Source organism: Sturnus vulgaris, chromosome 3 (assembly GCF_052056855.1).
Source record: "Sturnus vulgaris isolate bStuVul1 chromosome 3, bStuVul1.hap1, whole genome shotgun sequence".
NCBI classification, from domain to species: domain Eukaryota; kingdom Metazoa; phylum Chordata; class Aves; order Passeriformes; family Sturnidae; genus Sturnus; species Sturnus vulgaris.
In genome coordinates, this window is record NC_142245.1 from 88756752 (window position 1) to 88777458 (window position 20707).

The window sequence follows — 20707 nt, forward strand, 5'->3', positions numbered from 1 at the left end:
GACAAGTCAAATTTGGTTTTGTAACAGAATCTGCAGTAGAGAAATAGCTACCTCATGTGACTGCAGTATTTGAGCAGTGCAGATATATTTGTTTGTTTGTCTGGTTTTTTACAGCTTTGAGAAATACTATCTGACTTGAATATATTTAATTTTGGGAGGTTTTTTTTATATTTATATGCTTGGAAATTATAACACTCCTTGAAAAAATTTTTCAAGGGTTTACTCATATAACTATTCTTTGGCTAACCTAATCAACATCTGTGTTAGGCGATCTTTGGTAAATTTAATCTTGAAAGATTAAATGTTACTGCCTCTGTTATTTTTTGAGGTTGCAATCTTCCAGCACTATTAGGAGAATGGTAAGAGATTATAATTTGGCATATTATTGATGGTTAGTTTGTGCAAATACTTTTTCATTTCTTTTATTCTAATAAGAAATGTGAAAACAGAGACATCTCTGCTTCTTAATCTATTCACAAAGTATTTTCTAGACTGCCAGTATTAGTTATGATACTCTCTAGCCTTTCCAAACATTTTATCTTCTATAGGCTCTTTTGAAAATCTGAGTTTATAATGTTGAAGTTAGCATGACTGCTGCTGTGTGTTGAAAATGTTTCAATAGTTCTCTTCAAATATATAAAGATAGATACTATATGGTTAAGTGATGTCATGATGATCTATTTTGCCATACTAAGTACCATATCTATCCTTGGTCATCGGTTTTTTATAGGCACCTAGTTGGTTCTAGGCATAAAGTATTCAATGTCTTCTATGTATGGAATAAATTTTAAAAATAAAAAAAAAAAGGGGGGGGGGGAAGAAAAATAATACATTAGTCTATCTTTTTCAAATAAATGTTTCTTGTACTCTTGCTTCTCTTCTTGGATCAGATAGTGCTTTAATGACAGACTGAGTAACAGAAATATTGTTTCTTCTATGATTCTCTTCTTTGGAACTTGAGTAAACCCTAGGTTAAGAACAATCAACAATTCTGAAAAATTTTCTATGGAATATTGGAAACACTCCCCGTCCACCACCACCAAAACTGATAGAGACATCTTGCTTAATTGACTTGCAGAGTTCAAAACTGCAATATGAATGAGACAAACATTTCTTTGCTCATTCACTCAAATCATTATGCAGAGGTCATTTGCACAGACTTCTGACTTGGTGTGCGTTATGTTCAATTTTTTCTCATATCAAATTCTCCAAATGTCAAGGTAATCTATCTTCATGGTTAGATTTGTATTGTTCGCGCCTCATAAAATTTCAGAGTTGGAGAATGTTATTTAGCACTTCGTGTTGCAATGCTAATTATTGCTAATAAAGATTGCAATTGTAATCACATTTATTTGGCCTTTTTTTGATTGCCTGTGGTGGAAGGAATAGACCAGGAAATATCTCATTTATTCCTCCTGAGCAAAAGTCCCTTCCTCTGTAAGCACACTACCCAGAGAGTTCATTTTTCTCTTCTGCAACCAGTGCCATCTCCGTAGATAGGGTGAAGAGCTTTGAGGTCAATTGACAGAACTACAGCTGCATTGCTAAACTTCCCAAATTTAACAAATGTTTCTCCTAGAGGGGTTGTTACCTGCATTCAGGTGATAGCTTCTACTTTTTAGTGCAGCATTTTTCTTCCTTTCAGATTTCTCAGGTCAAAGAGGACTTGTCTCAAAATCAATACTAAAATACTGTAAGAGTTACCTGCAACTCTCAGAAGATATCAGAGCAATAAAAACTGAGAAAAAGCATTGAGCTGCTTTCCATAACAACTAGGCTCTTTACACTGCAATCTTGTGTAGAGGAAGAGATTTCCAAGGGGAAATAGTGCTGAAGATACCAGTTTCCACAGGTGCAGCAATAAACCAGTTGTCATCAAAGACCAGCATCAAATTAAGAGAGAGGAGCACAAGCAAACAGGCAACTGGGGAGATGGAAGCCTTTTTTTTCAAAATCCTTGAAAGATGGAGAGTCATCTAGATAGCTAATTTATTCAATATCTGAGCCTAACAGATTAACTTGCTGTAATGCTTGGAAGCCACATGACAGCTTATTTCTTCTGATTCTTAAAAGAATGAAATAAACTTCTTTTTTTTCTTTACCAAAGTGAATCAGTACCACACAAGATATTGGAGGCAGATCATTTACTTACTGTTCATGGTAGCATTGATTTACTGATGCTCTATTTTCACAAATTAAGGGTTTTCTCTTTGACAAGTCTTTGGAGAGTACTGCCTGTTAAAAAGGCTGCAAATTACATATTTTCTCTCAGATTGCATGGTGAAATCTTGAATTACCTTGTTGCTGCTGTACTGATTGTTGTTCCAGTGAGGGATGAAGGGTGCATAAGCAAAGAATGCAACTCTTGGTATTGGTGACAAGAGATGATAAGATAAAAAGCAATTTATGTCCTTTTCCCTCTGCATTTTGTCAGGAACAGAAGGAAGTCTAATGTGGGTTTAGTCAATAGAAGATGTTACTCAAAAGAGCAGCTTCACATGCCAAAATGCATATACATTCTTTATGGGGGTCTGCAGTAATTCAAGAAATTAATGTTGCTACTCAGAAAATTGTTTGATATACAGAACACAAATTTAAACAGACCTTTCATTCTCTTCACTGTGTGTCGTGTGATAACTTGCTAAGCTGCATTCCAAAATTTTCATATTACTATGGCACCCTTTTTGTACATCTTGGTAAGTCTGGGAGATGGGAGTTCCTAAGTTTTAAGGGATGATTCAGTATTTTTAAATATTATTATAATTTATTTTAAAGAACTTGAACACGGCAAACTGTTTTTCTAGCACCTTAGATAATAGCCAAAACTGTAAAGTAAGAGTAAAAAATGCATCCAAACATTGGAGTAGTTTTTTTTATTATTTTTAAATTAATTTCTAATACTTCTAAAAGAGAAATTTAAGTAGGCAAGACTGATGGGAAGGAACTTCAACACTGTTTTTCCCCATGGTCATGGTTTTTGAAGTAGACTGTTGATACCAAACCATGTTTTATTTACTGGTTCTGAGCCAGATGGCCCAAGTGATCCGCCCATAGGACAGGAATAATCTTCAGTTTTGTTTATTATGTTTTTACTAGTTTTGTTGTCTTTCTTAATTAAAAGTATTCAAAGTATCCAGCACTTGTGCTTCTGCTTTTAAAGCAAAAACTTTCATTCTAATGAGACAGTTTGACTAGTGATTTTTAATTATTTTAATGTTTACTGCCTGGAACAGAAAACAATGCAATTTCATCTGGCCTTGTAGATAGGACAAACTGCTCTTATTCTTATTGAGATAAATAAGGAAATTGTTTGATCCAAAAAGAAAATGAGTGTGTACCTCATCTCTGGGGTCCAGTAGTCTGAAAGTTGCATTCAGCCTGATATAAGATGCATCTTATATTCTGATTCAGAAAAATGGAAAAAAAAAACAGCAGCATGAAAAAAATTGGAAGCTGAAAGTATAAATATCCTTTGTAACATGTAAAATTCTCTTTCCTGAAACAGAAATGTGTGCATTGCAGCTGAAACAGAGCTTAAAGCAAAAGCTGAAATATAGCTTTCTGTCTCATTGAGCTGAATGTTACCTTGTGATTTTGTGAACTCATAGCTTCAAATAAAGGATTAAGAAAGAAATAAATAGAAAACAAATACAACTTTCTCTATCTGTTCCTCTAAAATATGTTTGTTTGGGGTTTTTTTAGTGCAATGTTCCTGAATACACGGAATATCAGGAATAAATTTTAGTTACTGTTAGCAAGGGGAAGAATATAAGCAGATAATTATGAGGGAGGGAAGTATACAGAACAAAGAAAGTATATCTTAAAAATGGGAAAAAGAACAAGGATTAGAAGTCTGAAGCAATTGAACTGGAAGGGAATGAAAACTACATAAACTCTTTGAAGGCTTTCTATATGCATCAAACTTGCAAAAGACACACAGACACTCTTAGAGTAGCAGAAATTTAATCTTTATATCTCTCTTCCTAACAATATACCTCCCAAATAATTTTTCTCCAGTTTGGGGTCAATATCCATGCCTGTCTTTTATCGCCTTGTACCATTCCACAAGTACTTTATCTGTGCTTTCTTAGCCACCACTTCAGATTCAACTTGTGGACTGCAGGTGGTGTATATACTTCCCATAAGCCAGTATCTACATCTCAGTTAAATTAAAAAATTGTATATGTGTTTATGGCAAAGATAACAATGTTTTTCCCTAATTTTAGCTTCATATCCTTGTTCTAACAGCTGATAAAAGCAGGTGGACTTTCTTTTAAGTATATTTTTTGCAATTTATGTTCACCTATAAATTTACTCTGTGATGGACAAATTGGGCTTTGCTTACTTACTGATTAACCCTTTGGAGAGAGCTACATCAGCCCCTCAGGCCCCTGGGGTGTATCTCATGGAGTTCCATGGACTTAGGTACATTCAATTCCTCAAACCTTCTCCTAGGATGGGAAGGCCTTCAGTCCCCCAGTATCTAGCATGAGCTTCAGAGATGTGGGAAGTGAGATTAACAGTAAAAACTGAGGAAAGTAAAAATGTTGAATATCTCAGTCTCCTCGCTGTTCGTTGTTGCCAGTTCTCCTGTCTTATTTATTGCAGAGATACATTTTCTTTAACCTCACTTTTGTGGCAAACGTACCTGTAAATCCTTTTTTAGTCTTGGCAGCTCTTACCAAATTAAGCTCCAAATAGGCTTAGCTTTCCTAATGCCACTACTACATATCCAGACAATATCTCATATTCTTCCCAGTAGGAATATCCCTTATTCTTCACCTGTGCATTTCGTTCTTACACTTCAGTTTACCCAGGAGATACTTTCTAAGGCATGCTGGTATTGTGCCTTCTTTACCTGATTTCTTACATGTGGAAATCAAGAACTGTGCTCTAAAAAATATGTCCTTAAAGAGCTACCAGCTTTGTTCAGATCTCTTTTTCCTGAAGGCCATTTCCTAGGGGATCCCATGGATCCCAACACTGAAATCTAATCTAAATTGCTAATCAACTGAAAGTTTCCTCTTAAAATTCAGGGTCCTGACTACTCCTCTATTGTCCTATATCCCTCAAGATAGTTAATTCAATCAGAGCATAAGCATTGCAGCCTAGCTTAATGCTTTCTCTAATTAGCTAATTGGAGTCACATTTGCTTGGTTATAAAAGAGAGCTCTAAAAATAAAGTAGGGAATGAATAATGGTAGTGATAGTAAAGGCAGGCTCAAATGAATTTAGTGGAGAGGAGGAGAGGCATAGGTGAAAATTTGAGGAGACCATCTAGTGCTGGTATATGAGAGCAGAGAACCAGAAGTACAAGAACTTCAGAGATAAACTCATGACAACTTTTACAGGTTGAAGCTGGTGAAACTGGTCTGGTATCTGTCTGTGGAACAAAGAACTTATTAAACTTTGAGAGTATGAAAGAAAAAAAAAAGAGTTTGTAGGAGGAAAGAAAATTTAGAAACACAAGTGTTTGAAGCCTTTGTAGTGACTGGAAGTGTATGTCCTTGGAGCTTTATGATGTCTGTTGGTGCCCTAGATTTCAAGCTGTGCAAAGCAAGCTTTTATTTCACTACTTCAGATGATCCAATAGCCTCCAGCTTACAAGGAATAAATTTGTCACTGAGCACTGTGGTTTCTCAGGCTGTTAGTTGATTTGATTGAATGCACTAAACAACATAAATCCTTACTCTAGAATGGCCCATTGTTGCGTGTATTGTATGGCTAACAGGCTGACCTAAACTTCACTGCATGTCTTGCCATTTCTTATCAAGAATCTGTCAAAGAGGCAGTTGAATGATGGGCACACTGTAGCTGAGGGTTCAGTTTAAGATTGCTGCTGCTTTGACTGAACGACTGAGGAACAAGCAGTTCTAGTGGTTAAGTATTGCAATGTTGTCTGCAAACCATCTTTATCTGTAGCAAAGGTTAGTGCTCTGATTGATATTTTCTAAATAGTTTTTTATACAGAAGACTAAAAAGACTGACTTCTTGTATCTTTCTGCTATAAAGAGGTCTAAAAGCAAAAAAAAAATACTTCTTCTGAAATTTGTTCTACTCTGGAATCTTCAACTACATTACTGCTTATCACAGAATATGCTGAGTTGGAAAGGACCAACAAGGATCATTGTGTCCAACTCATGTCCCTGCACAGGACCATCCCCAAGCCACACCACACGCTTTTGTTAAGCTAGAAGGTTAGAAGGTAAACTACATTAAGTTCTAAGTAAAATTAAAAAAAAATACTCCTTTTTTTAAATGTGAGGGTGGTCATGTGCTGAAATAGATTGCTCAGAGAGGAATCTCCATCTTTGAGATACTCAAAACCAGGCTGGACACAGATCTGAAACAAATCTTGTTGTACCTGTTTTGAGCAGGGGAGTCTAGATGAACCTCAGAAACTTCTTTCCAAAATAAACATTTCAGATATTCTTAACACTCTTCCCTGTTATTTAATTCCTTAAAACCTTTAAGGTAGAATATAAGGCAGGTGATACATATACATTTGGCTGGAATGTTAGAAGTAAAATCTTTTCAAGCAGGTAAGAACCAAATAAAATACTTAACTCATCATTTAGAGACGGAGGAACTTATAACATTAACATTACTTCTCTGTACACAATTCATGACTATAGCTTGCAATTTTAAATTTTGACTTTAATATTAAAACAGGTGGTAAGTATAAAACCATGAATACAATTTGTGTATTTGCATTGACCTCTCCTTTTATTTGTGTTTCTATAGAAACTTTTCAATTTATGGAGAGATGTATGGAAAGTAAAGAGTGAATTCTTATGGAAGATGATTTGGAGATGTGTTGGAGGAGTTACATGTCACAATCAAAGCAGAATATGGGGCTTATATTACTAAAATGAATAGTTTACATACAAGAGTAATGATTCTGTTTTCTAAAATCGATGGATGTATTTGGATTTGGTTATTGGAAAGAAAAATATTTATGTTGGCAAGCTGGTAAAACATTAGAGGGAAAATCAGCATTGACTATCTTTATATGGGCTCTTAAAAACATAGATCAGCCTTTTTTTCCCCAAGAGAATTCTAGAAATCATCTTGATTTTTCTAATGGAGTGAAAAAAATTAGTCATTTTAAAAAATTCTCTTTGGGTTCTTGCCTTTTGATCAGTTAATTTCCAAGAATACCAGCTATAATAACTTAATTTATAATTTTCTTTTAATAGTCCTAGCACCTCCTTACTATTTTTAAATAACAGTTCTCATTAACACAAAATTTTGTCTTGATTCTTAAAACTGGGCCTCAGGATAGATGCTTCTATGTTTGGGTTTGGGTTTTTTTTCACATTTAATGAGGACTTGTAATTTTTTTAATAATCCAGAAAGGAGTACAAAAAGCTATGTTATTAATTGTCTCCTTTGCACTAATATTGGCTGTTGCATCTCAGCTGGTAGCGTGCATGAAGCCAGGGTAGGACTGGCTAGTTGTGTAGTGCAGATAACTGCTATGTTTCAGTGACCTAATGTTCCCTGTAGTCATATAGAATAGTTTTGATAACTCAAAGGCAGTTATGAAACTCATTAGGGGAAAAAAAGGGAATGAAACGTGTAAATGTTTGCTCCTCTGCACCTCATTTATGTCTATAAAGTCGGACCAGGTCAGAATTGAACTGTGTTCTCCTAATACAAAGTGAAAGGCTTTCCATTTAATGAGCTTTTTAAGCTAAAAAGGAGCATAACCAAGTGCTACATACCAATTTGTAGTAGTGCATCAGTAGTAATTTATTCACAACTTCATAAAAGAAGTCAACCAAAAAAAAGAGGAGCTGTAAAAAAAATTAACATCTGTGTTCTGATCTATTGGGTCAGAGGGTTCTCCTGTGTTCAGTGTGAGACATTTGGAGATGCTTAATTTGTAGAGTCTGATGCTTTTATATATTGACTACTTAAGGGAAAATTCAGTAAAGCACTGATGGGGCATGCAGTGTTATTCAGTGGAAGTTGCTTCTAGATAATAAATGCATTCTGCTATGTATAGCAAAAGCAGGTATGTTTGTTGTGCATAAACAGAGAATAAAAACAGATATTTATTTTTAACCATATTTCCAAAAGTATGTTTTGAGTACTGTAAATGATGAGTCCTGAAATGGAATTTTTGTCAGTTATCTTAAGAATGTCTGAATGCTTTTTGATAGTAATGACTATTATTTTTTAACATGAGAAAAATACAGTAACCTGATTTTTGGATCCTTAATACTAAAATACTGAGGTCTTTACTTTAAAACTTTAAAGTTACTTTTTAATATCTATTCCATTTTATGTGACATGGTAATTGTATCCCACAAAAAAATAACACAGAGCACCAAAAAATTGAAAGAAAACATTTGGTTTTTTTTAAGGGATGAAATCTGCCTTCCATGTGGGAAGCAATACCTATTCCTTACAAAACAGAACTACGTAACATTTTCCATTAAATGACTTGTTTCTTATGTAAGAACAATTTCTCTTATCAAATTATAACTATGAAGATATATTTGAATGGTTTAATACCTGAAATCAATATTGATCAAAGTAGACAAGAGCTGGAATAGTTAATCTTTCATATTTTCTCTTGTCCTGCCAAATAGCTGCAAAAATAAAATAAAATTAAATTTTTACAGTGAAAGTAACAGGAATGTATGACTTTTAAAGTACATTATAAAGTACATTTTAAAGTACATATTGCAGCTAGTGAAGAAATTTGGCTCTGCAAGCTTTGAAAACGTTAGCAAATTGTTTTCTTTGAATTTACAGAAATTCATCATGTTTATCTTGTGAATAAAAAAAAAATATCGAATTCATGAAGATAGGTCCCTTATAATCAGATGTAATTTAGATTTTGGTTGAAGTTTTCTCTTATGTGATGTCACTAACACATCTTCACAAAAGCATTCAAAAAAGAGAAAAAACACAACGAAATTAGGATCCTTCATGACTCCTACATTCTTTCTTAAGCGTACTGGATATGCTACTTGATGCATTTCATCCCAAACATTGAAGTACTTACTAGTTTCACACATATGAAAATATGTCCTTCTAATCCTTAACATTTAGAAAATTTGCATTTCATATTTGATAATTTTTGCTTCTGTTTCATCCAAAAATGATTTAAACATGATTGTCTGCATTGCCTAAACCAGATGGTTTTCCAAGTGATACTTTGATTTAGAAGTCCTTTTGCTTTTGCTCAGATAATTTCTGGGAAATAACGTGAATATAACTTTTATTCATAATGCATTCTGATACAATTGCCAGGAAAAGAAAAGCAAGTCACAGGAATACATTATTGGTTTTGGAGTTCTTAATTTTATTTTTTTTGTTATTTTTAAAATATAAAAGGTTGGAAGTGATTATGCTGTTAATTTTTATTCTGCCACACCAATGCTCTTTTTTTTTTCACCCCTCCAGATGCACATGCACAGCAGGCTGGACAGGGCCAGACTGCAGTGAAGATATAAATGAATGTGAATCTGAACCATGCTTGAATGGAGCCACCTGTTTTGAATCTGTGAAGCCGGGACAGTTTGTATGCATTTGTCCTCCATTTTATACTGGTGACTTCTGCCACCAGCGCTTCAGTCCCTGTGAGCTGCCTTACAATCCATGTATAAACAATTCAACCTGCTTGGCACAAGTAGATGGAAGTCCAATGTGCATTTGCAAAACAGGTAAGAACTGGATTAGTTAATTTCTTCCATTTTCTGTTGTGCTCTGGAAAATTGCAAATATATGTTGAATTTATGACTATCGTTAATGTAAGTAGAAAAGAATATGTTTCAAAGAACATAAAATCGCAGCAGGTCTATCAGTTGTGCTAAACGACTAGAAAGATATCTGTCAGTTTACCTGTTATTAATTTCTTATTTTACAATACTTGTTAAATCTATGGTGGCTTAGATTCAGCACTCAGAATTAGTATTTCTCAGTCAATTGTTACAATGACATGGAGATAGACATGCACCTGGCCAGCACAGACAAACTAAATTGACAAAACAGACAGGCAGATTTAGAAAAAATATATGCAAATTGGTGAAAGTACAAAAATTGGAGCAAGCTGGAAATGGTTTCTTTTCCTGCTGAGCTGTCAGGAAGGCCTGGCACATCAGGGAAGTAATCTTCCCTTGCCTAATGGATATAGCAGGGTGCTCCCTATATGCACAACAAACCAAATCACAGCAGGTGCTGACAGCTTCCCTGGGCTATGGCTTAAAAGACACAATCTCTCCCTCAATGTACAAGAGCTGCTAAGGTGGAACGGAGCAACAGTTCAACTGTGCAGAACTTTGCTATGTGCTTCCATGTAGGAACTGAAGAACACATTCATTAATTAACAACTGCACTGAAAATTTAGAAAATGTAAGTAGCCGGGGAGTACAATTACTGAAACTGGAATTGGAGCAGGATTTTGAAGTCTTCACTGTTATGCCTGTAAAGGTAGGGGTCACACAGGGACAAAGGATAGCAGATAACTGCAGTGTTACATGGCAATACTATTACTTGTCATTTATTAAGCTACGAAGATATAGATATAATATCTAGGAATCAGGAGCATATAGTACCTTGGGGGTTTTTTACTATTAAGGTAAAGGTTACCATAAGCTTCTGAGTTTAAAAACCTAAACATCACTGGGGAGGTATGCAAGTTGTTTAGTGAAGCATCTTTAAGAAAAGCTGTTTTTCAAAAACAGCTTTTGACATGAGATATTGATTTTTGAAACCCTTTTCAGAAATGATCTATAGAGAGACATGTAACTCAAGTATTTTCTTAACATTCCTCAGAAAAAGTAGTCTTTTGCAAATATTTTTGTGCACCATTTCTGAAGAATCAAAAAATCATGCAGCCAGGATTCTCTGGGAGCTTTGATGGAATTTTTAAGAATTCTTGAACCTTGCAGCTAGGAATCCTTGGGGAAGTTGTAGGACAGTTACTTGAATCAGTAACATACGTTACTAACAAATCTTCGAAAGCAGAAAATTCAGAATTGAAAAGAGATAAAAAGCATAATTCATAAAGTGAGTTCATCACTCACTCTAGGAGAAATGCAACCAGTTATTCAGGACTCTTATCCAAAAAAAAGAGAGACAGAAAAATACAGAAATTTAGCTGAAAGCAGATTGAGGAAATCTAATTCCTCTGTTCTCTTTTTTTATTATTATTTATCTACTTTCGTCTTGCATGTTCCTCCTTTTTTCTCCTGACAAACTTGTCAGGGGTATAGACCTGATCACAAAGGGCAATCACACTGACATAAATAGCTTACTCCAAGACACTTGACTTAGTAGTAAATGGCACGTGGATTAAACTTGCCAGTTAGCCAACGGCCCAGTCACTAGAAAGTTTGAGTCTGGTATAGCAGGAACCACAAAATGTAGCAGCGCTTACCAAAGTCTAACAACTATCCATAGAAACCTCTGAGATGGGTACAACAGGAGCATAAATTATACCATTGAAAGTGGTACATATTTAGAAGAAAAAGAGAATACACACTGGCTAGGTCAGAGAAGACAAAAGCTGATAGAATATGAATTGGGCAGAATCAAAGTTGATGTAAGATGTTAGTTTAGGACAGAATTACTACAGCAAATTGATAGGAAGCTGATGAAGTCACGATTAGCTGTAGTATAAAACAAAGCTTCATCTTGATTCCTGTATGTACATGGAGGAACTACAGCTGCAGGATTTTGCTATAAAGAGTTCTAAAATTCTATAAGTATCATTAATGTAAAACTTACTGTTGAGCTGTTTGCCCTAGACATAGAGGTTTTCCTCCTGCAAGGATATAGATTATAATATTTGTGTAACAAAACTGGGCTCTCATATGGAAGGGCTCTCATGGAATAGTGTTAGACCATGACTTTAATTAAATTGTCCACACAAGAAGGTTAAAAAGTTTAAAAAATTATGATCTCTACAATTGCACGAGAGTATATCCAAGATTGCAAGAATGTCGTAGGGAGGGCCATTATTGCAGAAGCTTAGAAATCACTGCTATATAACAAGTTTCCCAAGAGATGTACAGAAAACCCCTCTGAAATACTTTGCCAGTAATTGATAAGAAAGGGTTTCATCAAGACAATTGGAGGACATAGGAGTTTGAGCTGTTAATCGTATAGCCAGCACTAAATCTCCTTAAATACTGTACACTAAATGCAAAGAAAACAGGAGGAATGGAAAACTTAGGGCAAATAGCAGAATTTTTATTGCCTAATTTATCAACATGCTTTTCCAGTATTGGAGAATTCCATTCTTAGAATTAATCTTAATAATAGCAATGAAAATTTAGTGTAACAGAAGAGCAAGACAGGACATGTAAGCAAAATTATAGAATTTAAATAATGTTGAAATATTTGTCGCTGAGCCTCAGCCACTATTCACAAATTCCCCAAGGTCTACATGAAAAAGATCCAAAGAGCAATTCAACTGCATATGAAACTAAAATAGAGGGAAAATAAACAAGAGTATAGACATTAGACCATGCTCTTCTAGATAATGGCAAGCACAAAACTGTTAGTTTTGTAGAGGCAACCCGAAAGAAAGATAGAAAAATTTGGTAAAAATAGTGATGCTTTCTGAGAACAATTGTGCTCCAAGACAAAAAAAATTACTGAAAAAATGTATTCAAAATCAAGGGAAACTATGAGAGGGTACACATAACTACTGAGTACAAGATCAGCTCTCTGGCTGGGATTGGTGAATAACAAGTTTAATTAATGATGAAATGGGAGATAAAAGGTGACAGTTTTCACAAGGTATGAAACTTGTGAAATCACTAGCACATAAATATTGCAAAGAATAACAAGATAAAAAAATAATTTGCAACCATAAACTACAGTCAGAAAATATCTACTGTTTTCTAAAAAGACTTATTTTAACAGTGATTTTTTTCTTTTATGAGGACTATTAATAAATATAGGTATAGTAGTAAGGCAAGCTAGTAGGAATGGTAGATAGCTGTTGGTGACACAAAGACAGGAAGGGAAGGGCAACATCATTGAATTAAAATGATTCCTAGACTTCTAGCTTCTTAAAAGGTAGAAATTAATCTCTCTTTAAAATTAGATGTAGAGCTTCCTTCATTAGTCCAAGTAATATGGATGGGATAGGCTCAAGATGTTCACACAGCCTCTTTATTACAATGGAAGCAAATTTCCATATACATGTTGGGTTGTGATAGAAAAATTATCAGAAAATGCTACATATTATACATTAGGTATTGCATACATATAGAGAGAATTCATATCAAAGCTTTACCTACTCTTTTCAGAAATATGGATTATTTGGCCAGTTTTTGTGTTAACTAAGTAACATTTTAATTAGTTATGGTAGAAGGGAAATTAGATCAATAGAACACTGTATGTATTGTTTCAAGAAATAAACTGGAAATATCTGGATTGTGGATGTTGATGTCCACAGTATTACATTAAAGAGGTATTATTTTCTGATGTACTGCTTTTCACACAAAAGTAGACATACAAAGTCAAATGGCTAATGCTACAGAAATATTTATGTCACTCTGCTGACTATTTAGGCACCTTAGGAAAAATCTTTCAGGTGGTGGGCAAGCTGAATTCTTGACCAGTTGCCTCTAGCTGTTATTATTACTGTAAAGATTTTTTTTATTATTATTATTTTTTTATTTCATAGTTCTGGGAAGCACACCATTTTAGAGAGGAGTAAAAAGATCAGGGAGCAGCAACATATGTCACTACAGCACACAAGTACACAAAAGCTTTGTCATCTTATTTGTGCTCATTGCAGCTTTATATCTTTAAAGCTAGAAGCTGAGATGTTGAAAAACTGGTTTATGCATGGGGCTTAAGGTTAAAGCCATCAGTTTTAGGATGTAGGGAAATTATATGTATTGTTCCAGGGAAATCTATGAAAAGGACTCATCTCTAAGGAGAAACAATAGCTACAGTTTTTACTGGAAATAGGCATTCTATTTTTGCTTTGTCCTGTCTAAAAGCAATACTTTCTTGATGCTTCAAGGTAATTTCTGAAGTCCTTGTTTTAAACAGATTTTCCCTGGACGTTTTCACCTCTTTTATCAATCTCCTGTCAATAGCTCTCACATTACACCTACTCTTTGTTCTAGATGCTAGTCATTATTTTTATTTGGTATAGAGCATCTTATAGCTAGAAATTTGAACCGAGGCAAAATATGTCTGTAATAAAGGCTAAGTGAAAATTATAATGTACAAAATTTATAATACCAAGCAGAAATAATAAATAGATGATGAAAAACTAGTTATTTAAATTGGAGTTTGTCATTGTTAGATTTCTGAGCCCTTCAGTGCCAGTTTCTTTTTCAGACACACACATACATAATTTAGAGAGGGAAATAGCCTTTTTACAGTGCCTAATATTTTACACACCTTTGATTTTGATTTATGTGCCTACTTATGTTATGCTGAACAACCTAAGTACCTGAACTAATGATTATGGGACTTCTATGATACCTCTGCTGTTTGCAAACATTGGTTCATAAGTAGTTCATGGTAAGGAGACAAACATCTATGATACTATTTGGATGAGCAAAACAGTAGAGAGCTTACGGCAAAACAATCCTGTTAGAATCCTGTTACCTGCAGAGGTCAATTCAGTAATATTTCTCTGCAATAGAATGAGGAAATGAAAATGACCATAACGGTGACAGCAGATATTTAGCTTCTATATTCTGCATATTCCATCACTTTGCAGCTCTCAGAAGGCCCATAGACAGAGCTGAGAAATGCAGGATTTCCTATATTTCAGAGAAACAGAAACAAAAATAGCATCTGTCTCATCTTAAGTAACAGCTTTCCAGATGTTTCTAGATCTCATATCATTAAAGTTATTTTCATGCCACCTGAACAATTAAAAACAGAGAACAATAAGACTATATTTTCTAACACAAAAAACTGTAAAACTTACAGTTGTTTTTCATCTCTGTTAATTTCTGAAAATTTTGACTATGTTTTGTTGCTACAAAAATCATTAATCTTTCTGAGATACTTCCTCAAATATATTTATACATGTTCAATACATTCACAAACAAATGTTTTAAACTAATTGTTGTATTTTTTAATTTTTTTTAAAAGTGTATGAGGATACCAGTAATACTTAGACATTCAGTTTTTCTAATGTGACATTAAAAATACAGTAAAATATGTTTGACAGATAAAAACCGTTTTACAGTAGCAAGCCTGTTATCAAGTTGGTAATGTTGTAATTTACTAAATAGTTTTATACGGTAATATATTTAAGATATTAAATATTTTAAAGCAGTTCCCCTCATTGTCTTTTTTATTTCCTCTTGCAACACATGAAATAGAAACGTGTCTGCATTTCTCTAAAAATTACATCCCCCTATAAACTTTATCATATCACAGCTATGTGTGGCAGCAGTCATAGCTTATACGAAATAACCTAATTAATTAAAATACCCTTCGAATTGTGTATGACCATCATATAAAATACAAGAGTCTTTGCATGTTGATTCATATATAAATAAACGACCAATTCTTTCTTTAAACCAGTTCCACTCAGGTATGTGCGTTTTAACTAGTCTTTTGAATTTGAAGGCAATATAATTGGTGCCTGTTCAATAATATTCCTAAATTAAATATTTTATTAATAACTGCAGTGTTTGTTTTGAAGTTTGACCTCTCCTGTTTGTACAAGTGATGTGCGCACTGCTTTCTTTTTGTAATTTATTCTGAAAATATATTTAAGGGCTGAATTAAAATTCGCTTATTGTCATATGATTTTATTGAAACATCCTTTATAAAAGCTTGATAATTTCTAAATATACAAGAAGTCAGACATGAAGAATATATGAATGAAATAATATTTTGGAATCCTTTTAATCAGATCTGTGTGTTTCTGAATAAACATTTTAGTTGAAAGAAAGCTTTCATAAAATCTTACGTAAAATTGCTAAAAATGCTAAAAATTCCTTCAAAAAAGTTACCATATTAGTTCAGAAGTTTTCATCACAGATCAAATATCACCTAAGTAGTTGTCTGTAATTTTTAATACTATATTTCATTATGAAAAGGAGAGAATTATTTTTTTAATAAATAGGGACTGAGATAATTTGCCAGTAAACGTAAAAAAAAATATAGTAAATTGAATACTTAGATTGCTCATTTCATAATGTAGTAGATAAACAGTAAAATTTTGTGATGAAAATGTTATTTTTTCCATTTTCAGTAAAAATAAAGTAGAATGCCTGCTATATGTTTGCTTATTTTATGTCTTTTCAGGGTATTGATATAGTGCTATGGGCTAGAAAAATATGTACTACTGCATTCAAAAAATGTGTTTAAATAATGTTTTATATATTTGCTTCTGCACTATTTACTACAAAAAGACCATAAAACATTCATAACCAGTGAAGATGACAGGCAAAAGCAGAATGAGCAATATCTCCATTTTCCATTTTATATATTTTAATCTGATAACTGTGGTATTTTTTTGTAAGATGCTTGTTTAAATATTCTATAGTATCACAAAAAGTAAGAAGTTCTTTTGCATAAAAATTGTTAATTCTTTTTTTAGTTTTACTTTGCTATCTTCACAACTCTTCTGCAATAGCCTTATAAAGCTAAAAAATATCTATATATCTGTGAGTTATTTGTTACATTGGTTTACCTTTGGTGTGTCCTTTTCAGTGAAGTTCCATTTTCCCTGTTCATTGACAGCCTTTCCACTCATTAATCAAATTTTGTTTTAGAAATTTAAAGCATGATGAGGAAGTTTACTACAAAGAGTAAAGTGAGTCCTAGTGTCTTATATTCATTATGTCCTCCAATTTCTTAATAAAACCAGAGTTAGATAAATGTGTTGTCATCTTTTCTGCTCTTACTCAGTGGCACTGAATGGCATGTATCAAACACTTACTGAATATTTAGTGTGTCAGTGACTTCTGCCCACTCACACAATCAAGCCTAGTACTTGGTCTGTGGTGTATTAGTTTACAGTTCTTTCACCTTTCTTTTTTCGTTAATCCAGCTACAGACAGGAATAGATGTAGGTTTAGCAGCATTAAGATGCAGATTACACATGCTACAGATAAGAAAAGTATTTGGATGGCCTGCTCTGGTTCAGGCTCATTTGCACAAAATAAACTAAGCCATTCAGAAAACAAAGTTGCCTGTGCTGAGGGAGATACTTCAAAACAGTAGACTGAGAGAGATTTTTACCTCGTTATTATGACAATTCTTTTACAGCTTTTAGGGGGATTGGTTGTTTTTTTGATGGCTTGTTTTGGGCTTTTTTTGTTTTGATTTGGTTTTGGTTTTGTTGTTCTGTGTAATTTTTTTGTGAAACAAACAAATAGGATATAAATAATGCTCAAGAAATTTCTGAAAAAAAGAATAACATCATAACGGGGTAAGTGACTATAACTTAAAGGCTAGTTTGAGAAATGTTCCAGGCTTTATTTTTCCAGCTTTATAGTAACTTTGCTGTGAAATCTTCAGCAAATATTAAGAGCTCATTTCAGTCAAGCCCTAAAGTTGTTGAATAGAAATAATCCTGATAAGAAGAAAATACCAACTGCTTTGATGTGGGTTCATGTTTAGATCATATGTGAGAGTACCAATAGAGATTTCTTTCTACAGCTTTATGCAGCTCTGACCAAGACACTTATTTCTTCCAGTCATTATTTTCTCTAGATTAAAATAAGCAATATTATTCTAACAGTGGTCTCCCGTGATTTCCCCACCTTCACACTTTGTGAACCACTTTGTGGTTGTGAAAACCACAAATACACAGTATAACAAAAAAAATAAATTATCTTTCTAATACAGGTATCTAAAAAAGTACAGATAACAATTTTTACTTATTGTTTTAACAAAAAGAATTCAAATAATTCAGTAGAATATTTGCCATCTTTATAGCAATATATATCACGAATTTCATTAGCTAAATTTAAAGTTGTTTCAATTTAATTTTTTATCTATAATGTTCAAAATCACTTTGGTTAACTCTATTAATGGTCTTAGGCAACCTGCAGTTAGCACTTGCGTATTAGTCATACAATGCAAGTAGTCTACTCATTGCAATGGTTTCATTTCTCCATCAACTGAAAACAAATATATTGAATTTGTGCCAAAATCAACTAAGTAGCTATAGTTTCTCAACCGTATGTATAGAATTTTAACACAAGTATGCATTTAGCAAAACACTTATTTATGCAAATGTTATAAGATGTAGTATGCTGTCTAAGAGCAGAAATAGGGCTCACTGAAAATATGTCACTGAAAAGTGTCTTATTTCATTTTAGTACATATTCTGGAAAATTTACACAGGCATATGTAATGTATTATGCAAGTAATGTACTGTGCAGATAAGATCTTAATCACAATTTTTTCTTCATTTAAATATTAAAACCAATTGGGTTTTCTTCTCAGCTAAGGACTGCTTTGAATAAATGTGGCCCTCTAACTTCTACTACTCTCTCTAATATATTAATTACTGAATTAGCTTTTAGTTTCTGTTTTTGTCCCACTCTCTAAGAAAGCCTTTTCAGTGCTTTAAAATGGATTACATTTCCCCACCATATTTATCCAGGTGCTCTACCCAAATCTGTTCTCTCTCGTTCATTAAAGTATGTTGAGATTTCATATACTGTCTGGAAATTAACTTGCTGAAACTAAGGAAGAAAAATAGTTGGAGAAAGTTCTTTCAGGGTTACTTTGTAGTCCTGGTCTTAGGGTCAGTGAGCAGTAAGTGCTGGATCCTTCAAAAGCAAAGTTTGCCCAGAAGTCTGACAGCATATGAATGAGGCAGGCAGGGCAGCACCAGTGGCTGTGTCCAGGAACAGCAGAGGATGCCAGTCAAGGCTACAGGGAATGTGGCAGATCCAAGGTCTAGCCAGGGAGCCTGTCTATAGGCTAAAGTCAGCATACTACACAGCTAGGCATTGGCCATGGCTGCAGCACAGCTCAGTCAGATAGCAAGGGCAAAGAGTTTCAGCTTAAATGCCCCAAAGAGAAGACACAGCCATTGGTGATGCTTCTCTCAGGCTTTTCTTAAACAGCTTTGAGCACAGCTGAGGTTTGCCAGGCCGGTCACTTTCATTGTCTGAGCTAGTCCCGGGCTCAGATAGCCAAACCTCCATGAGACTCTGTCACCCTTTTATTCACATGAAGTAGTAGAGTTCGTTCATTCATGGTTAATGAAATCTGTGTTTCAGGATTTGAGGGTACTTACTGCGAAGTTAACAGTGATGAGTGCATCTCCCATCCATGCCAGAATGGAGGTCTCTGTGTGGATGGGGTCAACCATTACAGGTCAGGAAAATTACTTGAATGACAGATATGATACATGGATTTTTATCATCTAGCTTTTCCTTTTGTTCTTTGCCTGTCTAATGTTTGGTGACCTTCAGTGAAGGGGTGGTGGGGAAGGGTTAACATGAAGTTACAAAAGTTAATGAAAGTTAATATTATAGGCTAGATCTTCTTGTGTGCAAAAAGTAATACATATACACCATAAGCATGATCCCAAGAATTTATTGTAAGGCTAATTAAAATCATAAGGATCTAATTTTAAAAAGCAGAGTGTTAATCCAGTTATGATAGTATGAACAATCTTAGTTGAAATTAACAGAAAAACTTCATGAAGAATGTAGTTATAGCTGTTTTATAAGAAATCATGCAATTATGTCTCTTTGATTATGATTACCCTCACAATGTCAGTGTGCATCCTGTGATCAGTGATTTTGCTCTTCCTCAAGAACTGTCAGTCTTCCTGCAAGTCACTGGCGTCTGGAAGTCTTTTTCAGGAGAGCTATGATGTTCACAGTGGGTTTTTTCTCATCTTCAGTCTCAGGCTTTCTTGGACCCTCTCACTCACCAGTACCCTCAAGTCCTTCTCTGCAGGGCTGCTCTCAATCCTTTCATCCCCTAGCCTGTGTTCATATCAGGGTTGCTTTGACCCAGGTGCAGCACCTTGTACTTGGTCTTATTAAAGAGCCTGCATCTGAAGGTTGTCCACGTCCCTCTGGATGTCATCCCATCCTTCAGGAGTGGAACACAGAAGCTATCATTTGTAACACCATGGTCATCTCAGTGTCTCACACTCACACCATGGACTCTATTCCAGAGCTGAAGCTATAGCATGAGAGACATCAGTCAGTTGGCTGCAGGTCAGGTGTCAAAACAAGAGAAAAACAGCTCAGGCCAAGGCAAGTTCAGAGCAAGCCCTTGCACAGTGGGTCAGCACAAAGCCAGTGGCCCTCAGCTAATGATAACAAAAATCTTATTTATCTTCAGACCATTCTGGTTTTTGGTGCTTGTTAAAGTACTGCCCTTTGCAATTTAGTAGAAAGCAAACATGATTTTGGTACCGTGTAATTAATACCTCTCAACATCTGCCATATTTTTTTCTGGACTCTTTATGATGACCTAAAAAGTAATGTAGTGACATCCTTTTTGCTAGGTGTTCCTGCCAACATGGCTTTACTGGGACCCTGTGTGAAGTGGAGATTAATGAATGCTTATCAAGACCCTGCAAGAACAATGGAACTTGCCTGGATCTCATAAACAGGTAAGTTACAACTAAATAAAACGTTTCCCTGATTTCTTTGTGTTAATTCTGGGTTTGGATGGGACCTTCACCACACAGGATAAATGTAGCAAATGCTACAGACTCCGTTTTTTTGTTTTTTACGTGACCTTAAAGGAAAATAGAACGGAAAATTTC

The 20707-nt window shown here is 34.4% G+C and overlaps 1 protein-coding gene across 1 annotated transcript in view; it reads left to right on the forward strand.

Annotated features, from left to right (window-relative positions):
• Positions 1 to 20707, forward strand: part of EYS (EGF-like photoreceptor maintenance factor) — a 789024-nt gene that overhangs the window by 362867 nt on the left and 405450 nt on the right. Inside the window, exons 23-25 of the mRNA XM_088162233.1 lie at positions 9421 to 9680; positions 19197 to 19293; positions 20444 to 20551. Coding sequence (XP_088018359.1) covers positions 9421 to 9680; positions 19197 to 19293; positions 20444 to 20551 — 465 coding nt within the window. The remainder of the gene's footprint in view (positions 1 to 9420; positions 9681 to 19196; positions 19294 to 20443; positions 20552 to 20707) is intronic.